General features: G+C 38.1%; 1 protein-coding gene across 1 annotated transcript in view; it reads left to right on the top strand.

Annotated features, from left to right (window-relative positions):
- Positions 1 to 26,043, top strand: part of ITGA4 (integrin subunit alpha 4) — a 40,147-nt gene that overhangs the window by 1,843 nt on the left and 12,261 nt on the right. The window contains exons 3-16 of the mRNA XM_055811534.1: positions 6,267 to 6,373; positions 6,469 to 6,598; positions 7,897 to 7,964; positions 8,575 to 8,704; positions 12,184 to 12,269; positions 12,603 to 12,662; positions 12,753 to 12,890; positions 13,893 to 14,004; positions 17,046 to 17,140; positions 17,469 to 17,559; positions 18,917 to 18,962; positions 19,347 to 19,501; positions 21,471 to 21,625; positions 24,857 to 25,006. Coding sequence (XP_055667509.1) covers positions 6,267 to 6,373; positions 6,469 to 6,598; positions 7,897 to 7,964; positions 8,575 to 8,704; positions 12,184 to 12,269; positions 12,603 to 12,662; positions 12,753 to 12,890; positions 13,893 to 14,004; positions 17,046 to 17,140; positions 17,469 to 17,559; positions 18,917 to 18,962; positions 19,347 to 19,501; positions 21,471 to 21,625; positions 24,857 to 25,006 — 1,523 coding nt within the window. The remainder of the gene's footprint in view (positions 1 to 6,266; positions 6,374 to 6,468; positions 6,599 to 7,896; positions 7,965 to 8,574; positions 8,705 to 12,183; positions 12,270 to 12,602; positions 12,663 to 12,752; positions 12,891 to 13,892; positions 14,005 to 17,045; positions 17,141 to 17,468; positions 17,560 to 18,916; positions 18,963 to 19,346; positions 19,502 to 21,470; positions 21,626 to 24,856; positions 25,007 to 26,043) is intronic.

Here is a 26,043-nt window from a genome sequence, read left to right as displayed (position 1 = left end):
CCATGCGTGGGAGATGTAGCTGGATGCACTTATCCCATTTCCAACCATTTGATACTTGGCAGAAAGGAGAACACGTTGCAGCAGGTCACTGTCATTGTGCATAAATTGCTTTGGACTCTCTGCTTGACCTCCTTGCACAGTGCTGTTCATTCTATCCCTATGCTATGCACAGGAAGCTTCCCGAACTTTCTATCCTTCTGTGACTGAGACCATCCGATCCGTTACCACTGTGAGCTTGCCGCCCAGTAAGGATAAGAAGCGCGGGAAAGGGTTTTCAAAATACTTGAAACAAAGCAATAGCACGCCATGGACTGATGGGCTTTCAGGGCAGAGCGCAGCCTTCTGTGACAAAAATGCTAAAACAATTATTTCTCTACACATCTATGCATAACACATAGAACTGGCAGGTTCTATCCATTTTTTTCCTACAGATAGAAATAAGAGTTATTTTTTATAAGCTACAAAAAATAAAGGGGTATCTTTACATGTACCCACACAAGGCAAAGACAAGTAGTTGCTCATGGAAATAATGGCACTTAAACTTATTCCAGCCCACATAGGGTTTTTTTTTTCCTTTTTCTGAGTAATTTCATTCCAATATTAGACCTATTGAAAAACAATACATAACAAAGAGCTTTTTTCTCCATCTGCTTGTCTGTAAGAGGAGGCTTGCAGAAGTCAAGTAAGTCAGCTAAAGTGGTGCAATAGCGTATGCTAAGAGGCAATAAACCCCTGCTCCTGCGTTCGAGGTAAAAATAGTCCTTCACTGTGTGGGCGAAGGGAAGGAGGGGAAGGGTAGAAAGTTTCAGGTTCTTTGAAAGCTACGTGCATTTGCAGTACTTCGCAATTTATTCAGTTACGCAGTGGAGAAACAAAAGCTCTAACACAGTTAACTTGATGGGCTTTTCCTCAGTAGCTTAGGGGATTATAAATTAAATGATGCAACAGATGAATGAAAATGTTTATGTGGTTCCAAAGGCTTAATTTAACCCAGCTTCTGTTCCCGGGTTTAGAGGCCGCTGTTTACTCAGTGGTGCTTACTGTCTTGTTCCGCACTTTTAAAAATAGTGATACAGCTAGAGATTTTTGCAAAATGTTTGTTTCCCTTAGTGCTAAATGACATCTTTACATCACTAAGGTACTTCTACAGTGTTCCTGAAGTTCAATAGGTACTGGAAAGAAGTGCTCTATTGTTAAACAGGTCAGTGAGGTCAATGAAGAAGCCAAAGGCAGCTGTGGTGCATGGGATGTAAATGAAGTAGGATGGTATCTGAGGTTTGTTAAGCCTCTGCCATCCTGCCGAGCCTCACAGAAATACACAAGGGAACTTGCAATTGCAAAGCTGAACTTAATTATCTCTTGTCTAACTCATTCAGGCTGTCAGCAACTTTTGGACGTAATGTTTTTATCTACGCTGTGTCTTTTGGTCAGTGGCCTCCTCGTTCTGCTTGGATTATTGCCAGTGACCAGTTTGGGTTCTGATCTCGTAGAATAGCGTAATTTCCTTTGAAAAATGTGCGTGGATATGTTACGTTGCTGGGAAAGGCAAATTGAGAAATAACTATTTCTGTCTTCCTCTTAAATACTTGAATTCACATTTCTTTCAGTAAAAGAATCTTTGAGGTAACAAGTTTCTAATTATGAGTCATAGAAATGTAGAAGTGACAAGAGGCAATAGCAATGGGTTTATCCAAATGTTGGGCCTCTAATAAGTGGATGTGAATTACTTAGAGACATAAATATGCTAAAACACTCTGTTGCTATTTTTCACTAAAGTGGCCTTGAAACTGCCATGACTAATTAATGAAGGATTCATGCACAATTAGGAAGACTCTGATCACACAAAACTGCTGTTGTATTTTTTATGTCACACGTTCCTATCTGCTCCCTCGGTAGAGAAAGAGTTGCTGGGAATAGTCCTGTGCTGCAGTCATCCCAGCATCTGGAAATAACTCATCCAGCATTCTTTAGAGAATTTTAATGTTGTTCAAGGTGTTGCAGAGGCCTGGGTCTGGTTTAAAAGCTGAGAGGAGACATGAGATACACTAGGAAATCTTTGTCTTCCCAGCACCTCACTGGCGCTTTTTAAGTCTCTCTCCGGTTGCTAAATAGAGGAGTCATGTTTTGAGAGTTTCTTTTCTAGTTCTAGTACTTCTGTCAATGGTGTCAAGTATTCTAGACTGCTGATTATTTATTTTTTTTTGTCTTTGGGGTATTTTTAAACGATTACTTACATTAGATGCAGAGACTTGTAATCAGGCTCTAGGCACAAATACAAAATACAGTGCTTCAGGTTTATTATTTGGAGCACTAGGTGTCTGTCTTCTAATCTTTTGAATTTCAAACCCTTGCCCATGTCAGTCTGGGGTAGTCATAAATTGTTGCAGAACTTGCACAAAGTTCTTTAGATGTTTTGACCTGTTACGTTTTGGACTTGCAAAACATTATAGAAATTCTTCAACAAAATTGCTCTCAGATTTGAAACAGAGTGATTTACTAGCTAAAAATACAGGAAACAATTTATAAAAGTTACCGTATAGTCCAGGAGCGGGAAGTTTTAAGTACAAATGTACACAGTAAATTCAGTACATATTGTTTCATAAGGCCAGAAAGCTCTGCCTGCAGTTCCAGCCTTCCACTCTTTAAGTCCCTGCTACAATTAACCTCTGAACAAATTGCCCTCTAGCTCCCCCAGCTGAATCATTACAATGGAAAAGTGAACAGTTAATGGCTTTCCCCAGAAGGCTGAGCTGTATTTGTTCAACTTTTTATTTCAGTAAGTTTTGCCTTTGGTAGATTGGCTTTTTGATCTCACTCGCATTGCTCATACCCTGCCAGTGATCTCCTTTGAAATAGCCATAGTATTCCAAAGGAGACAGGACCTTCTGGACCTAGGTCTGTTAAAGAGTTATGGAAACAGCTGGCATTTAACTAAAATGTTTTGGGTAGTATTGGTTTGAAGGACATAAGAGGGGTAAGACCTGTGAAATCTGTGAAAAGAGAAAAGATTGCCTTGGATGAATGAAAAAAAGAGTCTGATGAGGCCCTGACATCTAGGAGCAGGGTATCAGAAGGCTTGTCATCTTTGCAGTTGACTTCATAGTTTGAATCAATTAGCAATAGGACCAGAGGAGTTCTAGGGGGATGAATAGGATCATGGGAGGCTGTTGGACATGGAAAGCACTGGAGCAAGTTATATAAAACTGGTTTCTCAGATGACATTGCAAACATCTGTATCGGAGTCCTTGAGGCCAAAGCTAGAAGTGGCTTTATAAGTTGTGACCTTATTTGTATGCGATTGTGCTGTTTTTGTGGATGTGTGCAGCGGGGATTATAGCAGAAGTGTATCTTCCAGCTGTGTAATGTACACAGGCTGGGCAATTACTTATCTCTCGGTGACTTTATGACAGTGCCTGCTCCTTTTCCCTGAGGCAACCAAGCTGCTGTGTCCTCTTGAGTTTACGCAGTGTTGCTCTATTGCTTGTGCAGATTATAGCATTTTCTCTTCTCATTCAGTAAAGCTTTCACAATGTCATACACTGAGCAGGGGCTCATCATGGCGTCTGGGATGTCAGGCCCTTGCTTCTCTTACCCACAAAGGCCTATCGTTTTCAATGAATACTTGCCAGGCAGAGAAAGTAAGGAGATGTAAGACAGCAGGTCAGCAGAGGGCCAATGTGAATCTGAATCAAGAAGGTATGCTGGAGCCGAGGAAAAGGGGAGTACAATTGAAGGAGCATGAAGGAATGATGGTGCTTTTTCTTGTTATGGACCTCTGAAATAGGCACAGGAATGAAGCACTGAGATGAGCGAAACTTACTTGTATGTCTCATGTCATCTTTGTTTGGTCTTATTTGACTTACTGACAGAAAGTTTCAGAAAACCTCTTGAGATCTAAATTTATGACACCGGTCTTTTCCACTTCTTCCATTTCCTGCAAAACCACAAACCCTATAAAGCAAACCCAAGGTAAGTTATTGTCGTAAGGAAGGCATTGCTAGAATGGAGTTACCAAAAGAGCCTTTTGTGATTCAAAGGAGGATTAATTCTTACAAGTGGGAGTGTAATGGAACTTTGTTTCTGAGGAGATTTCAATCAGATTAACATGCTCTGTAATTCATGCAAACCATGGAAATGTCTCCCTCGGGAAGTGAGGAGTTCTGTGTGACATAAGTCTAAAAATGAATTCCAAACATGTGTCTGAAAATGATATATATTCAGTACATGGAAGTTCACATCACTGACATTAGCCAAGTAGGAGAATTCAGAAGCTTATCACTTAAATCTCTGTAACTGACAACCTGCAGAACAATCAACTTTTTTTTCTGTTTTTTTCAAGTAGCACATTTTACTTTGTGCTTGTCTTGGGGTAAAAGCTTGCATGGTTTTAATTACTGTTCCTCAGGTGACCTACAGGAATTGTTAAATTACAGTAAAATAAAACTCTTGGCTCAAAGACAATTGAATATCATGTTATTATGAGTGCTAAGGCTGGTTCCTATTTACTTAAATTCTGCATACTATTTCCTTGATGTCTTAGGGAAAGGCACATGGGGGAGGAAGTAGTAAATAGATGAAGGAGGGTCAGATGTCTCTTGACCCTGTGAAGGGTGTTTTGGAAACAGGTAGAGTACACCTGTGGTTTGCAGGGTGTGGCATCCTCTCTGCAGTATGGTGACTGATTCCACACTGCACTACTCTGGTCTGTCCATCAGAGCAGGGAGAAAGCGTGATGTTTGGAAGAAGTGGAGAGATAGTATGGGAAGAAGAAGAAATGAAGGCTCCAGCAGTTTATTCAGATAAATGTCAATTTATAGGCCTGTCACAAAACAGCAGGGAACAAGCTCTGAAGTAGGGATGGTTGTTGGGTTTTATTCCTACAAATGCCACCCCTGATGTTATCTTACCGTGTGATAAAGAATTGTCTTGATTCCATTAATCTGGCATTTTCTCTCAAAAAGCCCATGACATTCTAGCTATAAAATCATTTAAGTCAGTGTTGATTGTGAGAATATATGTAGCAAAGCCCACATTCATTCATCTTTCTCCTGGCTACTGAGTAGACTAGATGTATCCTTTATTCTGTTTCATATTTAGTCAATATTGTGCAGTTGTTTGTGCTGTAAAAGAAATTGAAGAAGTCTGCTAAATTAGAAGTGTATTTATTTAAACTCTGTAATGCATAGGACAGTAATAAATCTTAGCTCTGATGCGAGTACAGTTTTGCCAGGGTGGGGGGTTTATTTATTTTCCCTCTCAGACAATGTCTGGGTCAGCACTGGTGCCCTGGGTCTGTGCTGGCACCATCTTCTGGGTGACTCCAACCCCTTAAACATCAAAAGTTTCGGGTTCACCAGTCACTGCATTGAATCTGGGGAAGTCTTAGGAATTATGCAAAAGTGATTGTTCAAACGATGTGATGCATTTCCTTATTTTGTAAGAAGCTTTTTCATAAACTGTGTCATGCTGGTGCATAGAAAATACTGGTTCAGTAATTTTCTTAATGTTTATTCATATGAACATCTTACAGATTAAAAGCTTGCTTTATATAACTTGGAATACTTTTAAATTTGTAGCTTCTCCTCACCATGGGTATTGCTACTGCTTTCTAGAAGGAAGCAGGTATTTGCTAACTTGGCAATACTGTAGCCTTTTGGTGGGGTTAGATGAAATTTCACTAGGTTTTAAAAACTAACTCTCCTTAAGGACAAAAACAAAGAGGTACTGCTAAATAATTGCAACAGTGCAAGGGCATGCATACACAATGATCTGACATCCCCACTAGGGATTGCAGTTATACACCCTTTATTTGATAGACATTTACAGTAGAGATCATTTTGAGGTCTGCTACCAGTAGATACTTAGCTGGAGAGATGCTTGCATCAGGCTAGAGTTAGGTAGCCTCACGGTATTACTTGTGTTTCTTATGAACTTTCAGGCTGAAGAACACTTGCAAAGCCAGCCCTTCACCACAATGAGCTTAATGTTACTTTTGGTCTTAATTTCGATAATGACAGAGAAGCCAGTCCTCACTGCCAACCTATCATGTTCAGAACCGGAATGCTCCCTTTGGCTACGTGCAATCATACCTTTGTTTGGGAAGAAAGTAAAAAGTCTACATGGCCTCTGTAAGACAGAGATAGAGGTCAGATCAACCAAACCTGAGTTACTGTAGTCTCCCTATAGAGTTCTTGGGTGCTTCTGTTACCCCCCACATGGCCCTTCGGCTTGTCCCCCTGTTCAGAGTGGTGGTCTTTGTGTTCTAGGCAACCCCAGTGGAGAGCGCTGTGGGAAGACTTGTTTGGAAGAGCGTGATAATCAGTGGCTGGGTGTCAGCTTATCAAGGCAGCCAAAAGAAAATGGATCTGTCGTTGTATGTATTAACCGCTGGAGCTGCATGTCTGTGCATCAGACGGCCTTCACTTTTCTTATGCTTCTGTGTCAAACATCTTGTTTTTTTATTGGTAGGCTTGTGGACATAGATGGAAAAATATCTTTTACATAAAAAATGAACACAAACTCCCATATGGTATTTGTTTCGCCATCTCTTCTGATTTTCGAACTGAACTGAGCAGAAGAATATGCCCATGCTATATAGGTAAGCAGAAGGCTTGGGCCCTCTATAGAAATGGTAATGTACAGAATTGCATGGTGCAGTTTGTGAAGAGCAGGCTTTCTGCAGCCAAAGGTTTGAAGATTGAGTGCTGATGATACGAGTCTAACTTATGATGTGAATTTGTTAGCAAGATGTTAATCACTTCATAGAAAAGCTGCTTTCAACAGGTAAAAGGAATAGTTTAAATAGGGCGTCAAGGTACTTGCTCCTTGGACTGGATCACCGGAGGATGTGTGCTCCTCAAAAAAAGGCCGGTAGAGGACATCTGTCCTTCCTTTACTCTGTCATTTGCTTGCTCTGCTCAGGAGAGTGCTTCCCAGCAGAGCAGCACTAATGCCTGTAAATGACTGTTGCTGCCTGCTCCTTAGCCTTTGATCCAAAGCTGCTGTAGTTCCTTGACACGGGGTGTGTGTCCCTGTTTCTCACTTGCCTCCTGCCAAGGCCACTGCTGTGGCGTGAGACCTTCAGTGTTCCTTCCTCAGAGGACTTTAGGAGCAGAGTAAGGGTCAAGACCTGAAGTTATAAACAAGTCTATCCCTACCTTCCTTTCATACCTACATCCCATCCAGGGGAACAATCTCATGACCCTGCCCCTTGCCAAAGCAGGGATGAGCTGACGATCAGGCCTTTCTGTGCAGACTGATAAAGTCACGCCATCAAACGTCCTGCTGCTGGCTTTGGGAGATGTTTACGAGCATTGATGAAATCATGCATTTATCTTTGGTGACTTTTTAAGTCAACAACTGTATGGATGAGATGAAGGGAACCCTGTTGGGAGGCAGTTAGCAAAGAACAGCAGGAAAACAGAACTGGGAGAGTTGGATGTAACAACAGCTGCTAAGGGTGTCTAAAGTAGCCATAGCACAAGCACTAGTGGAGCATCAGGGCAACTCCTATCAGGATACGTAAGCCTGTCAGTCAGATTACACCTGAATTATACAGAGCGGGAGAGAAGCTTATCTAGCTGTGCTGCTCAAACTATTTGTGCTATTTCATTCACAGAACAATTTAAAAATAAAAGTAGAGTCTTTAAAGTCATAAGATTTTAAAGGCAGCTGTGATCAAGTGATCCATAGTGCTCTGAGTTCTTTACAATATTGTATTGAAGCTAAAGGCTATATAGTGGAATCCAGTGATTTTAATTGTATTGCAGAACTGAAAACCAACATTGTTTTGGTTTGGGTTTTTTTTAACTTGTCTCAACTTCTGTTTAAGACCTGGTAAAAAGTTCTGAAACTGTGTGCTGCTTATTCTTTTTAATATTTCTTGCCCATCCCCAGATCATGTGCGAAAGTTTGGAGAAAACCATGGGTCATGCCAGGCTGGAATGTCAAGTTTTTACATTGAGGTGTGTATTAAAGATACCAAATTTATACTTACTTATACATATATATATACATAAAAGTGTATATGTAAATGCAAACATTAACGCTGTCTTTTATTGTGGGAGGATAAAAACAGACTTTTCTCATTTCTTTTTAATTGAATCTTGATAAGACATGAATACTTTTACACCTTGTTTAATCCGAAGTTACTTTTCATCTGGAAAAAGAGCATGAATTTAATAGAGTATGTAGTTTTATTAGTCTCTTTAAAGTAGTGTTTAATGTAACTTTAACACTAAAAACGCTTATCTTCTTGCTTTCAGAGTAATGTTCTGTATTATTTAATCTCCATTTCACCCTAAGGTTATGATTTCTAAAAAACTCTTTTGAGAAGACAGTATCCTGTTTGTTGCTCTCTTAAGTTGTTCACAGCTGAAAGTTTTTAATAAACATTTTTTTAGAAAGGCTGAAAAATGTGGTCTAGTGGTAATCCTCCAGTACTGAGCCAGATGCATCTCCAGTAGAATTTCATTGAATTCACAGGGGTTCTAAAGAAAAGTGTTTGGCTTGTTTTGCTTATTTTCATGAAAATTTAAATATGAATAACATGGCTTTCTTTTGTTTTTCTTTTAGGACTTAATTATAATGGGAGCCCCTGGATCATTTTATTGGACTGGTTCTGTTTTTGTATACAATACAACTGCAAATACAATCCATGCTTATACAGATTCAAATAACCAAGTGAAATTTGGCAGTTATCTAGGTACTTAAAAGTATTTAATACTCTACAAAATTATAAGCCAAATAATTAGCTAAATAGCTGATCTCAAAGTGTTTATCAGTGCTTGCTTTATTAATCACAGAAGCAACGGTTCTCAAGATGTGTTCTGATTTTGTTAACATCAGAATTTAAGTCGTTTTGTTTCCTGTCTGTTCTTTATACATGGAAGCTTCTCATCTCTCCACTGAGTTTCTATCATTTTTTGATTTAAAAAGTAGAGAGATGCTTCTGGTTAGCAATGGTTTACACTTCACTGTTAAGTCTGAAATGCTGCCAAGGGCTTTCATAGCAAAAGACATAATGGTTTCACGTGTAACAAACTTTGTATTTCTGTTACAGTGAAAACAAGTCTCAGTTACATTGTCAATAAGGGGAAGTGTCCTATGACCTTAGGAGACAGACCTACCTCCAATTGTGTTTTTTTATAGGTTTGAGTCTTTGTTGGTTTTGGTTTTTTTCTGTTCCGACTATATCTTTGTCAGGATACATGGGAAGGCAAATCTTATCTACAAATGTCTGCAAAAACAGCCATGAGGCTCCTACTCAAGTACCAATATCCAAATAGCTGAATTTAGTGCTAGAACTTGCAGGTGTTTATGCCAAGAGCTGTCAGCAGCTTTAGTTTTCTCACTACACACTAAGAAAAGCTTATTTGTCCTTCTTGAACTCCTGAGCAAGAATATTTTTGCCTGTGACCATTGGTTTTTGCATTTTCCCTTTCATAGATCTGGTTCACGTGGATAAACATTTCCTGTTTATTATTTCACTTCTTTTGACAGTAGGAAGCAGGTATACATTATGAAATAACTGTTACGAAATACAAAGTGGCTAACACTTCAGAATTCAGTACTGAGCCTTGCAAAGGCTGCAGTTGGGCTCTGTGGGAAACTCAAGCAAAAGAGACACTGGCTGGTAAAAGGTGGTCAGATACCCAGATCACTATGGTTATTTGTCCTTTTATAGGACAAACGAAAAACTTCAGAGAATGCTTGTTCCAGCTTCTCAGTAACAATCAGCAGAAAAAATATTGCACCTGTCTGGGGAAAAAAATAGCTTATTCCGGATTTCTGCTCCTACAAGTATAAGAGTGAGAATTTCTGTAATGAATGAGTCAATTCGTTAATAGCCAAAAGCCAGATACAGGCAAACAGGTAAAAGCTTGCATAAGGACTTTGCTGGGGAGGGTGCAGGGAAGGCCATTGCATGCATGTGTGGTCTCTTCTAGTTTACTTGGCCACCTAGGACCTGAGATCAGCTGGAGTTTGCTTTGCAAATACTTCTCCAGTGACCTGGTGCAACTGCAACAGCCATAATGGTAGCTCAGCAGACTACTCTAAACTTGCCCTTTCTACAGTCAAGTATAGAAAGGAACCATTAGCTCACCTGTGTGTGTCTATAGTAGCAGCTGTGATGAACCTGAAATTTTGTGTTGTTCCATGCTACTTAAACCTCTGCTTTGTTCCCTCATAATAATACATAATGTGGTTGAAAGGATGTAAAGGTACCTTCTTTCCCCTCCCTCAGCTTCTGCTGTTCTATCCCATCCTTGGCATTGTTTAAGGCCAAAATCTATTTAGAGTTAATTCTGTTACCAGAGACTTTTATTTTATTTTATGTTAAATCTGAGTTTGCTTCTCCCTTAAATAATGAACAAAAGTATCTTTTCCATGTGGTGGAACTATATTGTGACCTGACTATAATTCAAGCACATGACTAGGCATAATTATCTACTTACATTGTCCTTCTTGCAGGGATAGTTGGTTTCTTTATTTACATATTTTCATTAAACTGTCAAAGAGTGAATTAAAAATTAGAGATTGCAGGAATAGTGTGCAAAAGTATTGTAACATTTTCTGTAAGTTGGAAGAAACAAAGCTGTTTTAAGTACCAGACAATTAAAAGAAAAAAGATGGAAAGAGAAGCTGGTAATACATAACTTTTGGTAGTATTTCCTTGACTACTTCAGAGTGTCTTAGAGAGTAATAACCGACTTCTTTAAAAAAATTAGATAAATGTCAGTCTTTCAAATCAGCTGAGCTTGGTGAAAGAGTAGTCATAGGCACTGAACAAACTGCCTTAAAGAAATCACAAAGTAATTGACAGTTTCTTTTAGGAATCCGAGAACTGCAAATTACGTTTCAGAAAACTGAATAACTTTAGTAATGGCAAAGAGGAGAGAAGTCTGGGGTTGGAAATAAAATTTCATTTGACTATGCGTTTAAATTTACAATGTCAATTATGTGATTTCCCAGGGCCACACCCACCTGTAGTATTTTTATACCACAATAAAAATGAGGGCTATCTGATTACTGTACTTTTGTGTGTGTGTGTGTGTTTGGCTTTTTGGTTTTTTGTTGTTGTTAAAAATCAAAAAAGGTCATTAGAATTACTGATGTTTACACTTCAGCAAAACCAAAATAAATAGAAGATAAAGGTCAGAGGAGGTAAATTAAGTTTCATCCACTTAAGCTTAATTTTTTGTTGAGTAAGTAAAAACTAGGTGTTGACCTTTAAATGATAAATTGCCTTGTTCACCTCTTCTGGCTTAAAATATGAAAAGAAAAAGCTGGCTTAATGAGAACTTGAATTCTAGACACTTATCTTCACAGATGAAAGATTTAAGGCTCATTTTCATCTGATCCAAGATGATTTTTCCTTTTTTCCTGCATGCTGTGAAAATCAACATTGATTCAGTAAATGCAAGAGTAACGGAATATGTTAACTGTCTTCGCTGTTTCAACTTAGCTATAATGTATTCTGGAAGAAGCAAGCATGACTTGTGTAGCTATAGATTAAGGTGTTACTCTTCAGTTTGCAATTCTCTGGCTGGATGTCTGTCACCAAAATATGGTCCTATTTGTTTAGAGGTGTCTCCACATACAGCAATACTTTGTTACGTAGATTCATTTTAAAAAGCTGATGCAATGGTTTCTTATTACATAATCAAGCTTTTGCTCCAGTTTATTTCTGGCATTTTCATATGTGCGTGTGTATGTATATGTGCACATGCATATAAGTAGCGCTACATTTCATTATTTCTTTGCAGCCCAGTTACAATAGTCAGGGTAACAGTTGAATTGGGTGTTTCCACGTTGCACTGTATGGAGCTTTGATTGGGTTTATTTGTATTACAATATGGACTCACTGAGCAAGTGCATTATATGCATTTGCAGAAGGTGTTTGCAATTTATTTTATTGTCTTTTAGAGTATGGAAGGTAATTGAGATCCTGGGAAGAAATGAGTGTTTCTGACACATTTTTCTGCTTGCTGTGTCTTACTGTTTGTGTCGATGTTTTGCTTGTATTTCAAAATCTTTATTTTCTGTTTTCATTGCTAACTTGCATGAGGTCTGAATGTCAGACAATAATTTGTGGTGTTGACAGCTTTTGTACGTCATGCTCCCTTTTTTTTTTCTTTATATAGCATTTTCAGTATTGATTAGTGCGTTTTTAATTTACAGGATACTCTGTTGGAGCTGGACATTTTCTGACACCAGCCAGTACAGAAGTAATTGGAGGGGCTCCCCAACAGGAGCAGACTGGTAAAGTAAGAGATTGTCTATACTCTTGGTTTGAAGAATATACCCCTGCATACCCACCCATGTTTTTCCTATTTAGATTAACGTTTTAAAGACAAGTATTGGATAGATATGATTTCTCCTGGGGAGAAAAGTTAAAGGAATGAGGGAAGATAGTCTACATAACGTTGCTGTGAACTGTGGCGTTAAAGAAGGGAACAGATAGGAAATAGTAAATAGCTGTATCTTGTGATATTGTGTGTTGCTTTGCTGATTCTTTAGCACATGCTCTAGAGAAAGCATAGGGAAGTATTTCAGATTACAGTTTACTGAACTCCACTTACATTTTCTTTTCATTTTAGGCATACATCTTTAGCATTGATAAACAACTAAATATTCTGTTTGAAATGAGGGGTAAAAAGGTAAATCTTTCATACTACTTTTCTGCACCTTAGAACTTCCAGCATGTCTTCGTCAAAGTTAAACTAATGTGATTTCTTGTTTGCACACAGCTTGGCTCTTACTTTGGAGCTGCAGTTTGTGCTGTAGACCTGAATTCAGATGGCCTCTCAGACTTGCTAGTTGGTGCTCCAATGCAAAGTACCATCAGAGAAGAAGGAAGAGTTTACGTGTATATCAATTCAGGTTCTGTAAGTATTTTCTCTTAAAAATGCATGATAACACAGTCATTGTAGTATAACAAGCTAAGAAGAGATTTCCTCTCTCTTATCATACAGTATCAACTGTAGAACCATGATGACAGTCCCAGCAGCACTGTGCAGCATACCTGCAAAGGCTAACTGTGTAAACTGTAATGGCATCATTACTTACACTAGTGTTAGAACTGAGGACAGACTGATTTTGTTTCATTGTAACTTCAGGTGGTGACAGCTTGGCGCTACAGACTCTTTGCAGGCTCTTCCATTATCATGCTCACCACTGAGCTGGCATGTGAACAGCAACTTACTTAGCACTTTGGAAACAAACGAGGAGTGAAGAATTTGTGTGCAGTTAGTGGTAGCAGTCAGGAAAGAGACTAGTAGTCCTCAGTTTGGCAAATAAAGTAACAGGACAGTTCATGCATTAGAATTTCCTTTTATTCTTTTTAAGGATCAGAAGTGAAAGTGCAATCACTATTTTTTGTATGCAATTGAATTTATCTGGCTTTGTAAATTTTATTTTTGTATCTTATTTCCCTTCCTTCCTCTTTGCACCAATGTATTTTTATTCTCCTATATAAGCTTGCAATTAACATTCCCTTAACATGTTTTCCTTGCAGATAACTATATCACTCCAGGATACCTGCAACTAACTAAGGCCCAAACAATAGCTCTGAAGCATCTACTGTTACTACTTTTTTAGCAAATAGGGTTTTCTCAGAGCCATAAGCCCCCGTATTCTGATACAAGTTTGCTGCTGTTTGCAGGTGTCTGCTATGGGAACACATTGCTGTTCTCTAAAGAACCACTTTCTTACTCTTTATTATTCTTACACTAAATACTGTTAAATATCTTTGATAATGCTCTCTTCTGCACCAAGTTGTTCAGCAGGATTACATATTGGCATCTAAAGTAGTTCTAATATTTTGACTAATATTCCAAGTCACCTGGAAGATGCTCTGTTAATGAGCTGTTGACTCTCTTTTCCTTCAGGAGGCAAAGATGGTAGAACTGAACATAGAGCTCAGTGGGAGTGACTCATATGCAGCCAGGTTTGGAGAGTCCATAGCCAGTCTAGGAGACATAGATAACGATGGGTTTGGAGGTAAGTATATAAAGAAAACCTCTTGGGTTTAATTCTCTCTGAGCATTGAACTGTTAGAATATACAGAAGGATTATGAAAGTCTGAGAATACTTTCAGCTGGTGACTTGACCTTTCTTTTCTACACCACTGGTTTGAAATACAGCTTTTTCACAGTCATTGATGTGTAATACCAAGAGATTATTTTCTGTCACTTTAACAAAGAGTATGAGCATAAGGTAATAACATCATCTGTAACTTAGGCTGCTGGACCTCAAGTGGAATCCCTAATCCTGTTTTAGACATGTGAGACAATGGTTGGAGAAGACTCTGGCAATTTTGTAACATCATAAATAAAAATCACACGTTGAGCCAAGATCTGCTTCTGTGTCACCAACAGGAAATACTAAACACATGGCGATACCGAAAACAACCTGCAAGGTGGAAGGCTTGAGGGACTGCTTCCCAGTCAGGCTTTTAGGTGCCTCATGAGTTGCCTAGCATGGGCTCCCAGAGCAATGGGAGAGCACAGGGAAGGACTTTAATGGCCATGCCCCAGTAGTGAATTCAAAATGTTAATGAGGCTCAGAGGGACCTTTTTCTTCCTGTTGTCTATACAGGAGCATCTGTTTCAGCCACCTATAGTTAGATGCCTAAACAGAAACGGAGAATATCCTCCCTCCCTGTCCCATCACCCAGGCTGAAACACCCTCTCTAAATATGGTGAGATATGTGTGGAAGTTTCCACTGATGTTGTTTGGGTGGAAGCAGCTCAGAGGGCAGAGACATTCAGTCTCTAGACTTTTGTCTAACTTCCATAATGAGCATTAAAGTAATAGAGACCAAAAAGAGAATGCCATGTGAAAGTTGGAGATAAAAGGTATTTTAGTTACAGAAAACAGATGAAAGGATGTAAGATGTGTCATAACACCTAGAATGACTCACACAACCTTCTACTTCCCTTCTGCTTCCAGTCAGACTGCCTGAAATCTATTTGCTGCAGAAAGCCCTATGGTTTACTGCTCTCAGCTTCTTTCCTTCTAAGACCATTCACCAGCTGTCCAGGTAGCCTGCCAAAACACAGCCAACTGGGAGGCCTCCAGCTAGTCTGAAGACAAGCAGAAGGGATGCGGCCCAGTGCTTCATTCATCTTGTCGTGTTTTCGAGCAAATAGGAATGGCCAGTATTCCTGTCTGAAACAGTGGCATGTGCTCCCCTTCAGCAGAAGGACAGGCATAGGGACAGGATAAAAACGTGACAGATGTTTTCTGCTGTTAAAAAATTCATAGATGGTTTCAGTTTTTCCATCATCAAAACCTGGACTGTATGCAGGGAGCTAATATCCTTTGTGCAAGAGCTGTCAGCTTTTTCTGGGCTGCATCTTTACCCTGGCCATATCTCTCTTCATACTTCTGAATTACCCATTTTATTTGCAGCTATGATCCAGGGTTCTCCTTTCACTCTTCTCTTTGCTTTGTGTTCTTGGTCCTGTTCCGTAACCTGCAAAGCTTGGAATGGTCATTCTTTTGTTATCTGGTTTCCTTTTCCTTAAAGTAGTGTTTTCCAACCTACACCCCACCCCTTTGGTATCTGTTCCTCCAACTGTTGTTAAATCTTGTTTCTCCTGTTTTGCATTACCTTCACAATTTTATAAACAAGTTTTCAGGTTTTGCCCCCAAGCATTTGCAAACTGTAAAGGAAATCCATGTACAAATTGTAGGGCTGAGGAACAGAGCAATAAAATCAAACCAATAGCAGCAAAGCAATGTAGGTGTATGAGACGCAATGTCAAATGGGCATTCTAAAACTGCAGGGGGAGGCAGAGCAAACAAGTGGATTGGCTTTTGAAGGGAGCAAAAACGTTGAAAAGTGGAGGCAGTACTGGGAGTGGTGGTAGGAAAAGAAATCTTGTAAGAAAAACAGCTGGAAGAAAAATATAAAGAGAAATGGGGTGTTAGAAACCATTTGTCTGTAGTAAGTAATAAAAAAGCCCAGCAGAGACAACTTCTTCAATGATCTAAACCATCAGTATCAGCCCTGTGAAGATAGTGGTGTGCGTGTTGTAGAATCTGACCTCCTTAAGAACATATGAGTAATTTTAATTAACACAACTTGACTGTCCTATTTTCATCTCACCAATAGAGAGACATAACATATTTTATGTGCTTTAGACACCAAAGTATGGATTTAATCAATATGGATTCAATCAGAGAATTGTTCAGGAAAGCTAGATCGTCAGAGCGCTTCTTTTCTTGTGATTTTGGTTTGGTGCAGCATACAGTATTTCCGATTTGCAGATGGTTCAGTTTTGCTTACTTGCAAACGAAAGTTTACAATTACTAATTTGTACTAGTGACTTTCCAGATGATGTAATTAGTCTCCCCCTCCCTCTCTCCCTCCCTCCCTCCACGTTTTGGTTAATAACCTCCAGCTATTTGAACCATGGAGCTTTTTGGTAAGGGCTATTGAGGGTGGGTGGGTTGGTTTGTTGTGTGTCACCACACCCATCTGGGATTAAATCTTCTAGGCATAAAACATACCCCTTCGTACAAACAAGATACCTTCATTTTCTTGTTAAATGCCTGTTTAAGCCTGTTATCAGATGCTGAGCACATTTCATAGAAGAATAAATGGTTCTTTTCAGGTGGCAGAGTACCTTGTGTGATTTAATCCATGTGGGAATAGCAGAATGCAAGAAAATCATCATAGTTCCATAAATACAAGGCACTTTTTATTATTTTATTTTTTTTTTTAGAAAACCGTGATAATTTGGCTATTCTCCATGATAACCTCTTAAGGGTCAAAGTCGGTATTGGTATGAACAGACTTTGTCTTGAGCAGAACTGCTGTATTTGGTCCTTGTTTTCCAGAAACATAGTACTTAAGGCATTGGGTCAGATTTCTGAGCTGGTTTGTACTGTTCCCATTTGTTTTATATCTATCTTCAGCACTTTCAGTTCATTCATGTAAACTTGGTCTGGCATTGCATGCATCACAACTTGGATATCTTTAACTCTTCCTTGTGTCCTAGTCAACTGATTTCTGTTAAATTGTTTTTCCACAGATGTAGCAATTGGGGCTCCACAAGAAGATAATCTAAAAGGGGTTATTTATATATATAATGGCAGGGAAGATGGAATAACACCGTCATTTTCACAGGTACACTTTTTCAATGAAAAATAATAAATGCAGAAAATCCTTGAGTTTAAATTTGAGAGGGTTTTCCCTTTAATGCTAAGACCATCTGGGGTACTTTAAAAGACTTCAGAAATTTTTTACATAGTCTGTGATTTCCAGTCAGATAGGGTTTATGGGATATAACATTTGCAGTAATTGAGGAATATTATTTTCAGAGGTATACTTTCACAGGTAAGCATGTAACTGCCTTCAGCAGCAGGGTGGTTGTGCTAACATTTTTCATTGGAAACTGTAACTCAAAGAGTAGCTTTCCAAGAATAATTTTGTCTTCTGGTTTTTTCCTCCTCAGAGAATACAAGGACATCAAGTCAGTAATTCTTTAAGCATGTTTGGACAATCCATAGCAAGTGGTGTTGATGCAGATAACAATGGTTATCAAGGTAGATTAAACAATTCTGTTTATTTTTCATTTTTCAAAGAGTAGAGATTTATATAGAAGAGTTGTACTACTTGTTACTTTTAAGAGAAGCAAAATTTGTTGTTATGATGACATGTCACATCTTGCATTTTGGGAAGGAAAAAAAAAAAAAGATGTAAACCTGAGGCCAAGCAGTCAGTTTTCAGAGTCCTCTATTATTTAAGGACTGAGAAGGATATAATAGTAAGATTGTAGTGCACAAGAGGAAGAAAAATATAATTTTAATTTTTACGTCAGCCATCTCATCTGCTAATGTCACAGTGAGCTAGTTTGGGCACTGGAAGCATGTTTGTTGTCAAGACTAGCATGCTAACCTAAAAATCTTACTGGTCTTCACATAGTCTGGATTTTGCCAGGAGTCACCGAGTTCCTTGACTCTCAGTCTGTGTGAACATTACATTAACCTGACTCAGGGCTCACAGCAGTGGATTAAGGCTGTTGTGGAGTTCTTGTGTGCATGACACAGAAGTGCTAATTTGGTGCAAAACAGCTTAGCTGGTTCCAAGTATATACTCATTGTTTTATACATATTGTCAAAATATATTGACATTTTGCAGATAGGTGTTCTGCCAGGTCAGGTGTTGTTGCCTGTTGTGCCCCTGTGGGTGTAAAAGCAGAAAGTTTTCATGAATTACATGTTGTATGCTCTGGCTATGTCAACAGAAAAAGTTACCCAGGTTAATCTGTAATGCTGGGCTAAGAAGTGGTGTACAAGTAGTCTGCTGTCAGGTCACCTGTTGTTTACTGATTTGGGAGTCACATCCTCAGAGCCTTACATCTCTACTCATTTGACAGTTCACTTTTGCTACCTCATTTGAGAGGTATATATACGGTGTGTATTTTTTGCCTTATTGCATTAATATTTTTCAGTTTGGAATAAATTTAATATGTTTTTTCTATCTATATGTGTAATTCCATACATATATAACAGTTACATATAACTGAATTGCTTATGTATATGTGCACGTGTATAGCAATATTGAATATTTGGATTAAAAAGAAGGCAAGTACCTCCTATTTAGCTAACTCATCTTTCAGTATCAGCCTTTGAAATGTGGACTAGAAATCAAATTGTCACATTACCAATATCTGCAAGTCCAGCAAATTAGCACGCAGTGTTAACGGAAAGTGGGCAATATTTGAGGAATCATCTCCTAGACAGAGAACACCTTTGAATATCATTAGCATATGCCTCCTAATAAATAAAGGGCAAATGGTGTTTTAATGCTGTCCAAAAGGTGAATATGCTACAAAATGCTTGTACCTGAGGAGTAATTCCTATAGACAAATTATGATTATTGATCTAATTTTTTGTACAGATGTAGCAGTTGGTGCGTTTCTCTCGGATTCTGCTGTGGTGCTGAGGTGAGTGCGCTACACTTCAGTGCTTTTAAAGACCATACAATTTAACTGTATTTTTAAATGCAATTTAATAAAACTCAGTAGTATATTTTAACCTCATGGTATTTTTCTTGGGTGTCTTGAACTTCAGTCATTAGGCTCTAGAATGCTCTACAACTGAAACATTTAAGTAAATGCCTTTAAGAAAAAGAAAATACCATTCTAAAACTTCTTGAGCCAACAAATAATGTGCATACAGCTATTTGGATTCTGAAAAGTGCAGATAGCTTAAAAAATTATAATTATAAAATATAAAAATAGATTCCATCAGAAATTGTTAGATTCTGCAGAGATTCTATAAGCTGTATCTGAAGTGTTTTGTGAACAGCCACTTTTTTCCATTTTTAGAACAAAACCAGTGATAATTGTTGAAGCTTCTTTAAAACATCCTAATTCAATAAATCGAACTAATTTGAACTGCATGGAAAATGACCAGCCTTCCATCTGTATGAATTTGAAGATATGCTTTACCTATACAGGACGAGAGGTACCTGGTTATATTGGTAAGCTACCTGGAAAAAATTCTAGTATATGTATTAATTTTAAATGCACCTATTTACAGACTAATGCTGTTGCCATTTAGCGGACCATTATTCTGAGTTCAGTATAAAATGAAAAATTAAAAAAATGGAATTTTTTTAAGCTCATAATTACCCTATAACATCGAGCCATTACACTTGTATTCAGTTTAGAATAACAGCACATCCCTGTTACACGTGTAACCAGAGTTACATGGCCTCAAAGAGATAGTCACGTTAAAAAGGTGAGGTACTGTGAGGATGAAGGTAGTAGAACTCCAAGTTGTCTATTGCATCAACGATGTAATCTAAAGTTTTGATGGTAACAAGTTTAGACAAAGACCAATTTTTAGCTAGCTAGCTGGGTTGTGACGCTAAGTAGTTTAGCTGAGGCTGTGCACAACCACTTAGTAGTATCTTCACGTGGGTTTTGCAGCGGTACTAAAACAGTACCATCATAGATAGGATAATTCCGGTACCTGAATTACCTTACCTAACAGTGGTGTGATTTGATTCACACTCATACTTTTGAACTACGTTGTAATGGTGCCATTTTAGATGGTGCCTTTCATAGCATCATCATAATCTGTCATTTTGATAGGTTTTTAAATGAGGTAGCATGCTGTTAGGATTGACAAAGAAATAGAGTGCACTTATTCTGTGAATGCTTTCATTTACGTAGTTGTCCAGGGACCATATTCTGTTTTGCACAGGGCCCAACAGGAGTGTCTTGTCAAATTGTCTGAACTTTCCACATGCAAATGTCGGGTTGTTGCTTTGCAATTAGGTAGGAATTAATGGGCTGTGAGTGTCTTTTCTTAATGTAGAATCAAATGGATTATTCAGCATGATATTCAGATGTCCTTTAAAAGCAGTCCTCCCAGACATGGACCAAACCATAGGGGAGTGCTGTAGGATGCAGTCTTCTGCTTAGCAATATAGAAAAGACGTTCCCTTCATAAAGCCATGGATCGTAAAGACCATTGTGGAACATGATGTCAAAGAGAGGGAGTCCCATCACAATTACTGAAAAATACATCTTGTATTTTATTTTATATAATGCATATTTTGTTTTTGGCAAAAACTGGTATGGCTTGAAGCAATATCTATTGGAGGGAGTATTCATGGTGAGCTTATTTTAAATAATTCACTGTCTAAATTTGACTGTATTGCCTGGGTGCTTTTAACTTTCCTGTCACGTTCTCTATGTAAACCGCAAACAGCCCTGCAAATACGTGACGGGTAAAATTAAATTGCTTACATCTTCTGTATGAGAGTATACAGTATCCTTCAGGAACACATTATGAAGAACACATTCAACAATGAACTGTGAAGTTCCAAGTTCAGATCTTTTGAAATTCATGCTTGTTGTGAAAGATGAGCAGTTGGACTGGATTACCCTTGCTGAATTTGTATATTAAACTTTTCAACTAAAATAGGAAAGATTACAGGAAATTCTAGATACCCTGACTCAACTTTTGGCAGAGCTTAAAAAGTACTAGATCCGTGATGGTCTGAAACTTATTTGAAATTTGTTATCATAGCAATTCATGCTAACTTAAATGGAAAAAAACCTGTGAAGTTAAATAATATTTGTCAGTGTCTGTTGACTTACCTGTTTGTTGAAATTTTATGTCAGCCCTCTAAGTAACTGAAGCAGGTTTTCTTTAAATAGATTCTGGTAGAAAACTATAAATACGACTCGACAAAACTGTCCTTGATGTAAAAGCATGTATCAGGGACCAGTCATGATGCAATCAATTTTCAGAGGGCTAGAAGCTTTCGTTAGGTATGGATTTATGTCAGAGAATTTTTAGGCGCAGCATTTCAAAATGGATATTTTGGAATATACTTAAGGAAGTGAGTCAGAAGAAGTAATTTCTATCATAATTTCATGAAAATTTTATCCCTTAAAGTTTTGTAACTTTTATTTTTCTTGGGTTTTATTTGGCAGTACTGCTTTATAATTTGAGTGTTGATGTGAACAGAAAAGTGGATACACAAGCAAGATTTTATTTTTCTTCCAATGGAACATCTGATACAGTCTCAGGGAATGTAAAGATATACAGCAAGAATACTTCCTGCAAAGATCATCTAGCATTTATGAGGGTAATGTAATTTTCAATATGTATTGCCCTGTAAATCCTTTGTTCTTCTTCGAAAAGCACACCTGCTGCAAAAGAACCTGTTTGTTTACAATTGCATGACATCATTTTGGAAGTAAGATCTTTGTGTTTGTAACTGCCACAGGTAATGTATTTTAATTTTGATGCTTTCTCAGCTTTCTGTGGGGAAGTGAGTGGGTCCGCCATCTCATGTTGGTGAGAATGTGCATAATAATAATAAACACAGTGGTGAAGTAGGACATGAGCACTCTTGACACTTTTTCACCCATTTTTTATGGTTGACTTGGGGTGGTTTGGAGCAACCAAGAAGATACAGTATAACATATATTTTCTGCTGAACATTTCTGATGGAACTTTCTTACGTACTCCATAATGCAAAATCTTTAAACTTGTAATTACACAGAGAAAACATTTATTATGGGTTTTTTTATTTGTAACTATTTCAGATAATATGTGTATGGTCTTGGTCCCCTTTTTTACTATGAGTAGATGAGGTAGACTCACCTGGTAAGAAAAGAACCCATTCCTGATCCATAGGAAGTGAAATGAAGATGATTGTTACAAGAGAGTTTGTGGTTCGACGTTTGTAGTGTTGGCTGGTTTGTGAGTTTGTTGTAAGGAGCCAAAAACTAGCAGGGTGAGAAGAAGAACGCTTGCTTGGAATTGTTTGACTTTTTTCCTCCAAAGGATGCAGCACTCACAAAGGGGAATACTCAGAGAATCAAGAGGTGGAAATAGGGTAGGAAAAGCGCTTGCGAGAGTTCCATGAATGAATTTAGAGCTGAACAATATGATGAAGAAAGTGCACCGTGCTGAGGAAGTGATCTCTCTACTCCTCTGCTCACGAAAGTGAAGCCTGCACAGACAGGTCTTTCTCCTGGACATATCAGCCTGAATCCTGGACCAGATTAGTAGCGAACGTGGTTACAGTTCTCTGTCTGTGAAGGACTGGAGACAACTTTGTTGTAAAAAGAATCTGCTGGTGGAAGTGCTTCAGAGGAGAAGACAGGCATAAGTGCTTCCAGGGCAAATGGGCATTCGGCAGGAGGCTGTTGGAGACCTGCAAGGTGCCAGCTAGCCCAGGAGGTCTGTGTCAACACCAGTAACAGAGATGGTACCAGCTGCTCAGCAGGAGGAAGTTGGCTGTTGGTTTCTTCAGAAGTAGAGTTTGATCCTGTGGCAACCTTCCTTTGAAACTGAGGATAGTACTTGACTTGAAAATAAGTTCGTAAGAATCTAGTCAGTGAGATCCTAGTTGCAATAGATAAGTAGTTAAGACGTTAAGTAGTCTTAACGTCGCTGTTGCCCTGGAGAAAGTGAAGTGTTGCATTCATGTTTGATGTATCCCTCTGAGGGATGAGTGAGGGACCTGTCTTGAAAGTAAAAGCAACTGCAGCCGGGAGGGTATAATATTTTTAAGGCCATTCACTGGACAAGAGAGAATAAGTGATTCAGTTTATCAAATATCTTAGAAGCTTGCCTGTTGTAACAAAAATTTTGGAGAATAAATGGGAAGAACTGGAAGTCCTAAACCACAATCAAACAATAAAAACTAGTGGACACAGGGAAACCATGTTTTATTGAACTCGGAAAAAATTGACTAATCTCCTGTAAGACCTTATCTAAGGGGTGAAATAATTTTTTAAAGAAATGCTAACAACAGGGAATATTTAGATGTAAAGGGAAACAAGTGTAATAAAGAAAAGGCTAGGCAAACCAGTCCATTATTTTAAAATCCTCGAGGTAGCAATTCTGTGACTTTTTGAAACAAACATCTATTAGGATGATGACTGGAGCTGGTCCTGCACAGAGGCTGGGAAACAGACTCAGTTTTCTCCAGCTACACAAAAACCTGCAGGGAAAGAGTCTTGCATGTATTTTTCTTTTTCTATCCTTTTACTTATTTTTTGTTTATGACACCATTAGAAGCCAATTCTTCACAATAAAGCTTCAGGGTAGAAAGGAAAGCTTATGTTATCTACTGGAAAATTGCCCAGATGCATCTCAACTGGTATTTGCACTTAAGTGAATGTTACTTACAGAAGCAATGGCAAATTGCCACTTACTTATAAGAGTTTTGTAAGCTGAGAGAGATCTGGCTGACAACCGACCTTGTACAGATTGCTGCACCAGCATCAGCAGGTATTTGTGTAGGAGGAAGGATATGATTTGGCTCATCACTTCCTATAGTCTATCATTAGTATTTTTTCTTCCATATAATTCAGTTTTCTTTCTAATTCTTTAATTAATAGCGTTATAAGCATCTCCTTCCACCCACTGAGGTGTCTGTACTTGTACAAAGCTCCTGAAGTTAAGCAAGTGTGAATGTCTGTCAAGTACAGTCCTTGCAAGAGATGATCTATGTTTTATGTATTTTGAGTAAAGACTAATTAATAGCTAATTAGTCTAATAGAAGTAATATAAAGCAGATGCAGAGAAGACCTTGTGGAAGATTATTATGAGCTAGATAATATGTGATTTGGCCACAGCAAGCTTGCAGATAAGAATTATAGTAGTGGACATGTGGAGGGACAATCAGTGCCTGTCTCTCTCCTACACTTTGGGAATAATTTTATCAGGTTTGCTATTGTTAGTACTTGGTGCTTCAAGCTGTTCAGTTTTCACAAGTAGGTAGTTTGGGCTGTGATCTGCAACATTCCTACACAGCCAATTTCATGTACAAAATGGTCATTTATTGAGGAGTTTAATCTTTTTAACACAGAATAGGAAATAGAGACAGAAAAATAAAATGCAGTCATGACCTGATTTAGTGGTGCGTGGGATAACTCCTTTTCATTTCATACAGAAATACCCATGAGTTTTGCCTGGAATTATCCCACGGGTTAACTTTCTCCATTTTAGCCAATTTTTGCCTAATTTTCTATTTGGGCAGCACAGTATTTCATAGGTGTGTAAGGCGGTATTATTGACAGAAATAGGTTCACTAAGACTTCTTTTAGTAATAGAATCTTCCATTCTGAAATACCTGATGCTGTCATTGAATGTACTATGCTTTTGTGTTTCTGATTACCTCGTTTAGCGACAAAGATATCCAGAAAAGTACATGAGCCATATGGCATATGAAATTAACTTATATGTTAAAAAAATAAGTATTCCTGGTTAAGTTAGTTCTAGGGAGCCTTATAATCTTTAAAACATAAGCATACATGTCTTGTCTTATATGATTAACTCATTAGGTTTCAAATTTTCGTAGAAAGATGTAAGGGATATCTTGACTCCTGTACATGTTGAAGCAAGTTATCATCTGGGGCATCACATTCTACAGAAAAGAAATGCTCAAGAATTTTCACCACTTCAACCTGTTCTTCAACAGAGGAAAGAAAAAGATGTTCTAAAAAGCAAGGTTAGTGTATGAGTTCTCTTTTTTCAAATGCAGTAAGTAAATGCTCACGTTTTAATCTTCAGTTAAAAAAAGCTTCACACATCTATAGCATGTGAAGGAATGCATTTTCCAGACCAGCATCTAGTGCCTTGACCTTAATTAATAAACCAGCATGCTAAAAAATAAATCTCTGCAGAACTGTTATACAATTTGTATTATGATTATATTTTTTTAAAAAAAGAGGTATGTGCAGGGAACTTGCAAGAATATATAATGTTACATACCTCAGAACACACAGGTATGAAATTCACTCTTTGAAATATTCAGTCTTTTAAAAAAACTACACAGGATGAGTCACTTTCCAGTATAAAATTGCTCTTTAAGATTAATTCTGTGGTAAATGCACAATATAGTGTTGGTATTAATCTTGAAGTGTTTCAAACATGTTGCTGAAATATTAGTTCTGTGAAGGTATTGCTTTGTGTCTTCAAACACATAGTCTGTGGGGAAAAAGAGAGTGTATTCTGTATCCTTAAATGAGTATGAAAGTAACTTTTCTTCAAAGAAAACCCTTAAGAGTTAATAGACTTTTACTCTGACTTAAGCAAATGTCAGGATTCTATGAATTTTTAACTACCAAATGGTCATAAACATATTATGACTTCTCACAAACAGTAAGCTTCATGTAATTCAGATACAGCTGACTATCAGAAATCTGAGATACTTAAAAGCTCCTTTTAAATGGCATGCTTTTCCGTTTCATCTTAATTCAGAATTTTGTTTTAGAAACCGCAGAGAGGAAGAGGGTGTTGTTGAACATAGTGACATATATGTGCTCTGTAGCATACTGATAACCAAGGCACGGACACATGCAACTCACGGTGTCTAGTCTCATCAAACCTTACGAACAGTATGGTAACTAAAGTCTGTGTAATGAAACTCTCTTGCAAAAGTTAATGTGCTGTATCATTGGAGAGACTGCAGAGACCTCAGTTCTGGGTCCTCTGAAAGACTCTGCCTTTTTTATGTACGACTATTAAAAAATCAACTGAACATAT

The sequence above is a fragment of the Falco peregrinus genome, chromosome 8, assembly GCF_023634155.1.
Source record: "Falco peregrinus isolate bFalPer1 chromosome 8, bFalPer1.pri, whole genome shotgun sequence".
NCBI lineage: Eukaryota > Metazoa > Chordata > Aves > Falconiformes > Falconidae > Falco > Falco peregrinus.
The sequence above is the reverse complement of the archived record's forward strand: the minus strand, read 5'-3'. Positions and strand labels throughout refer to the sequence as shown.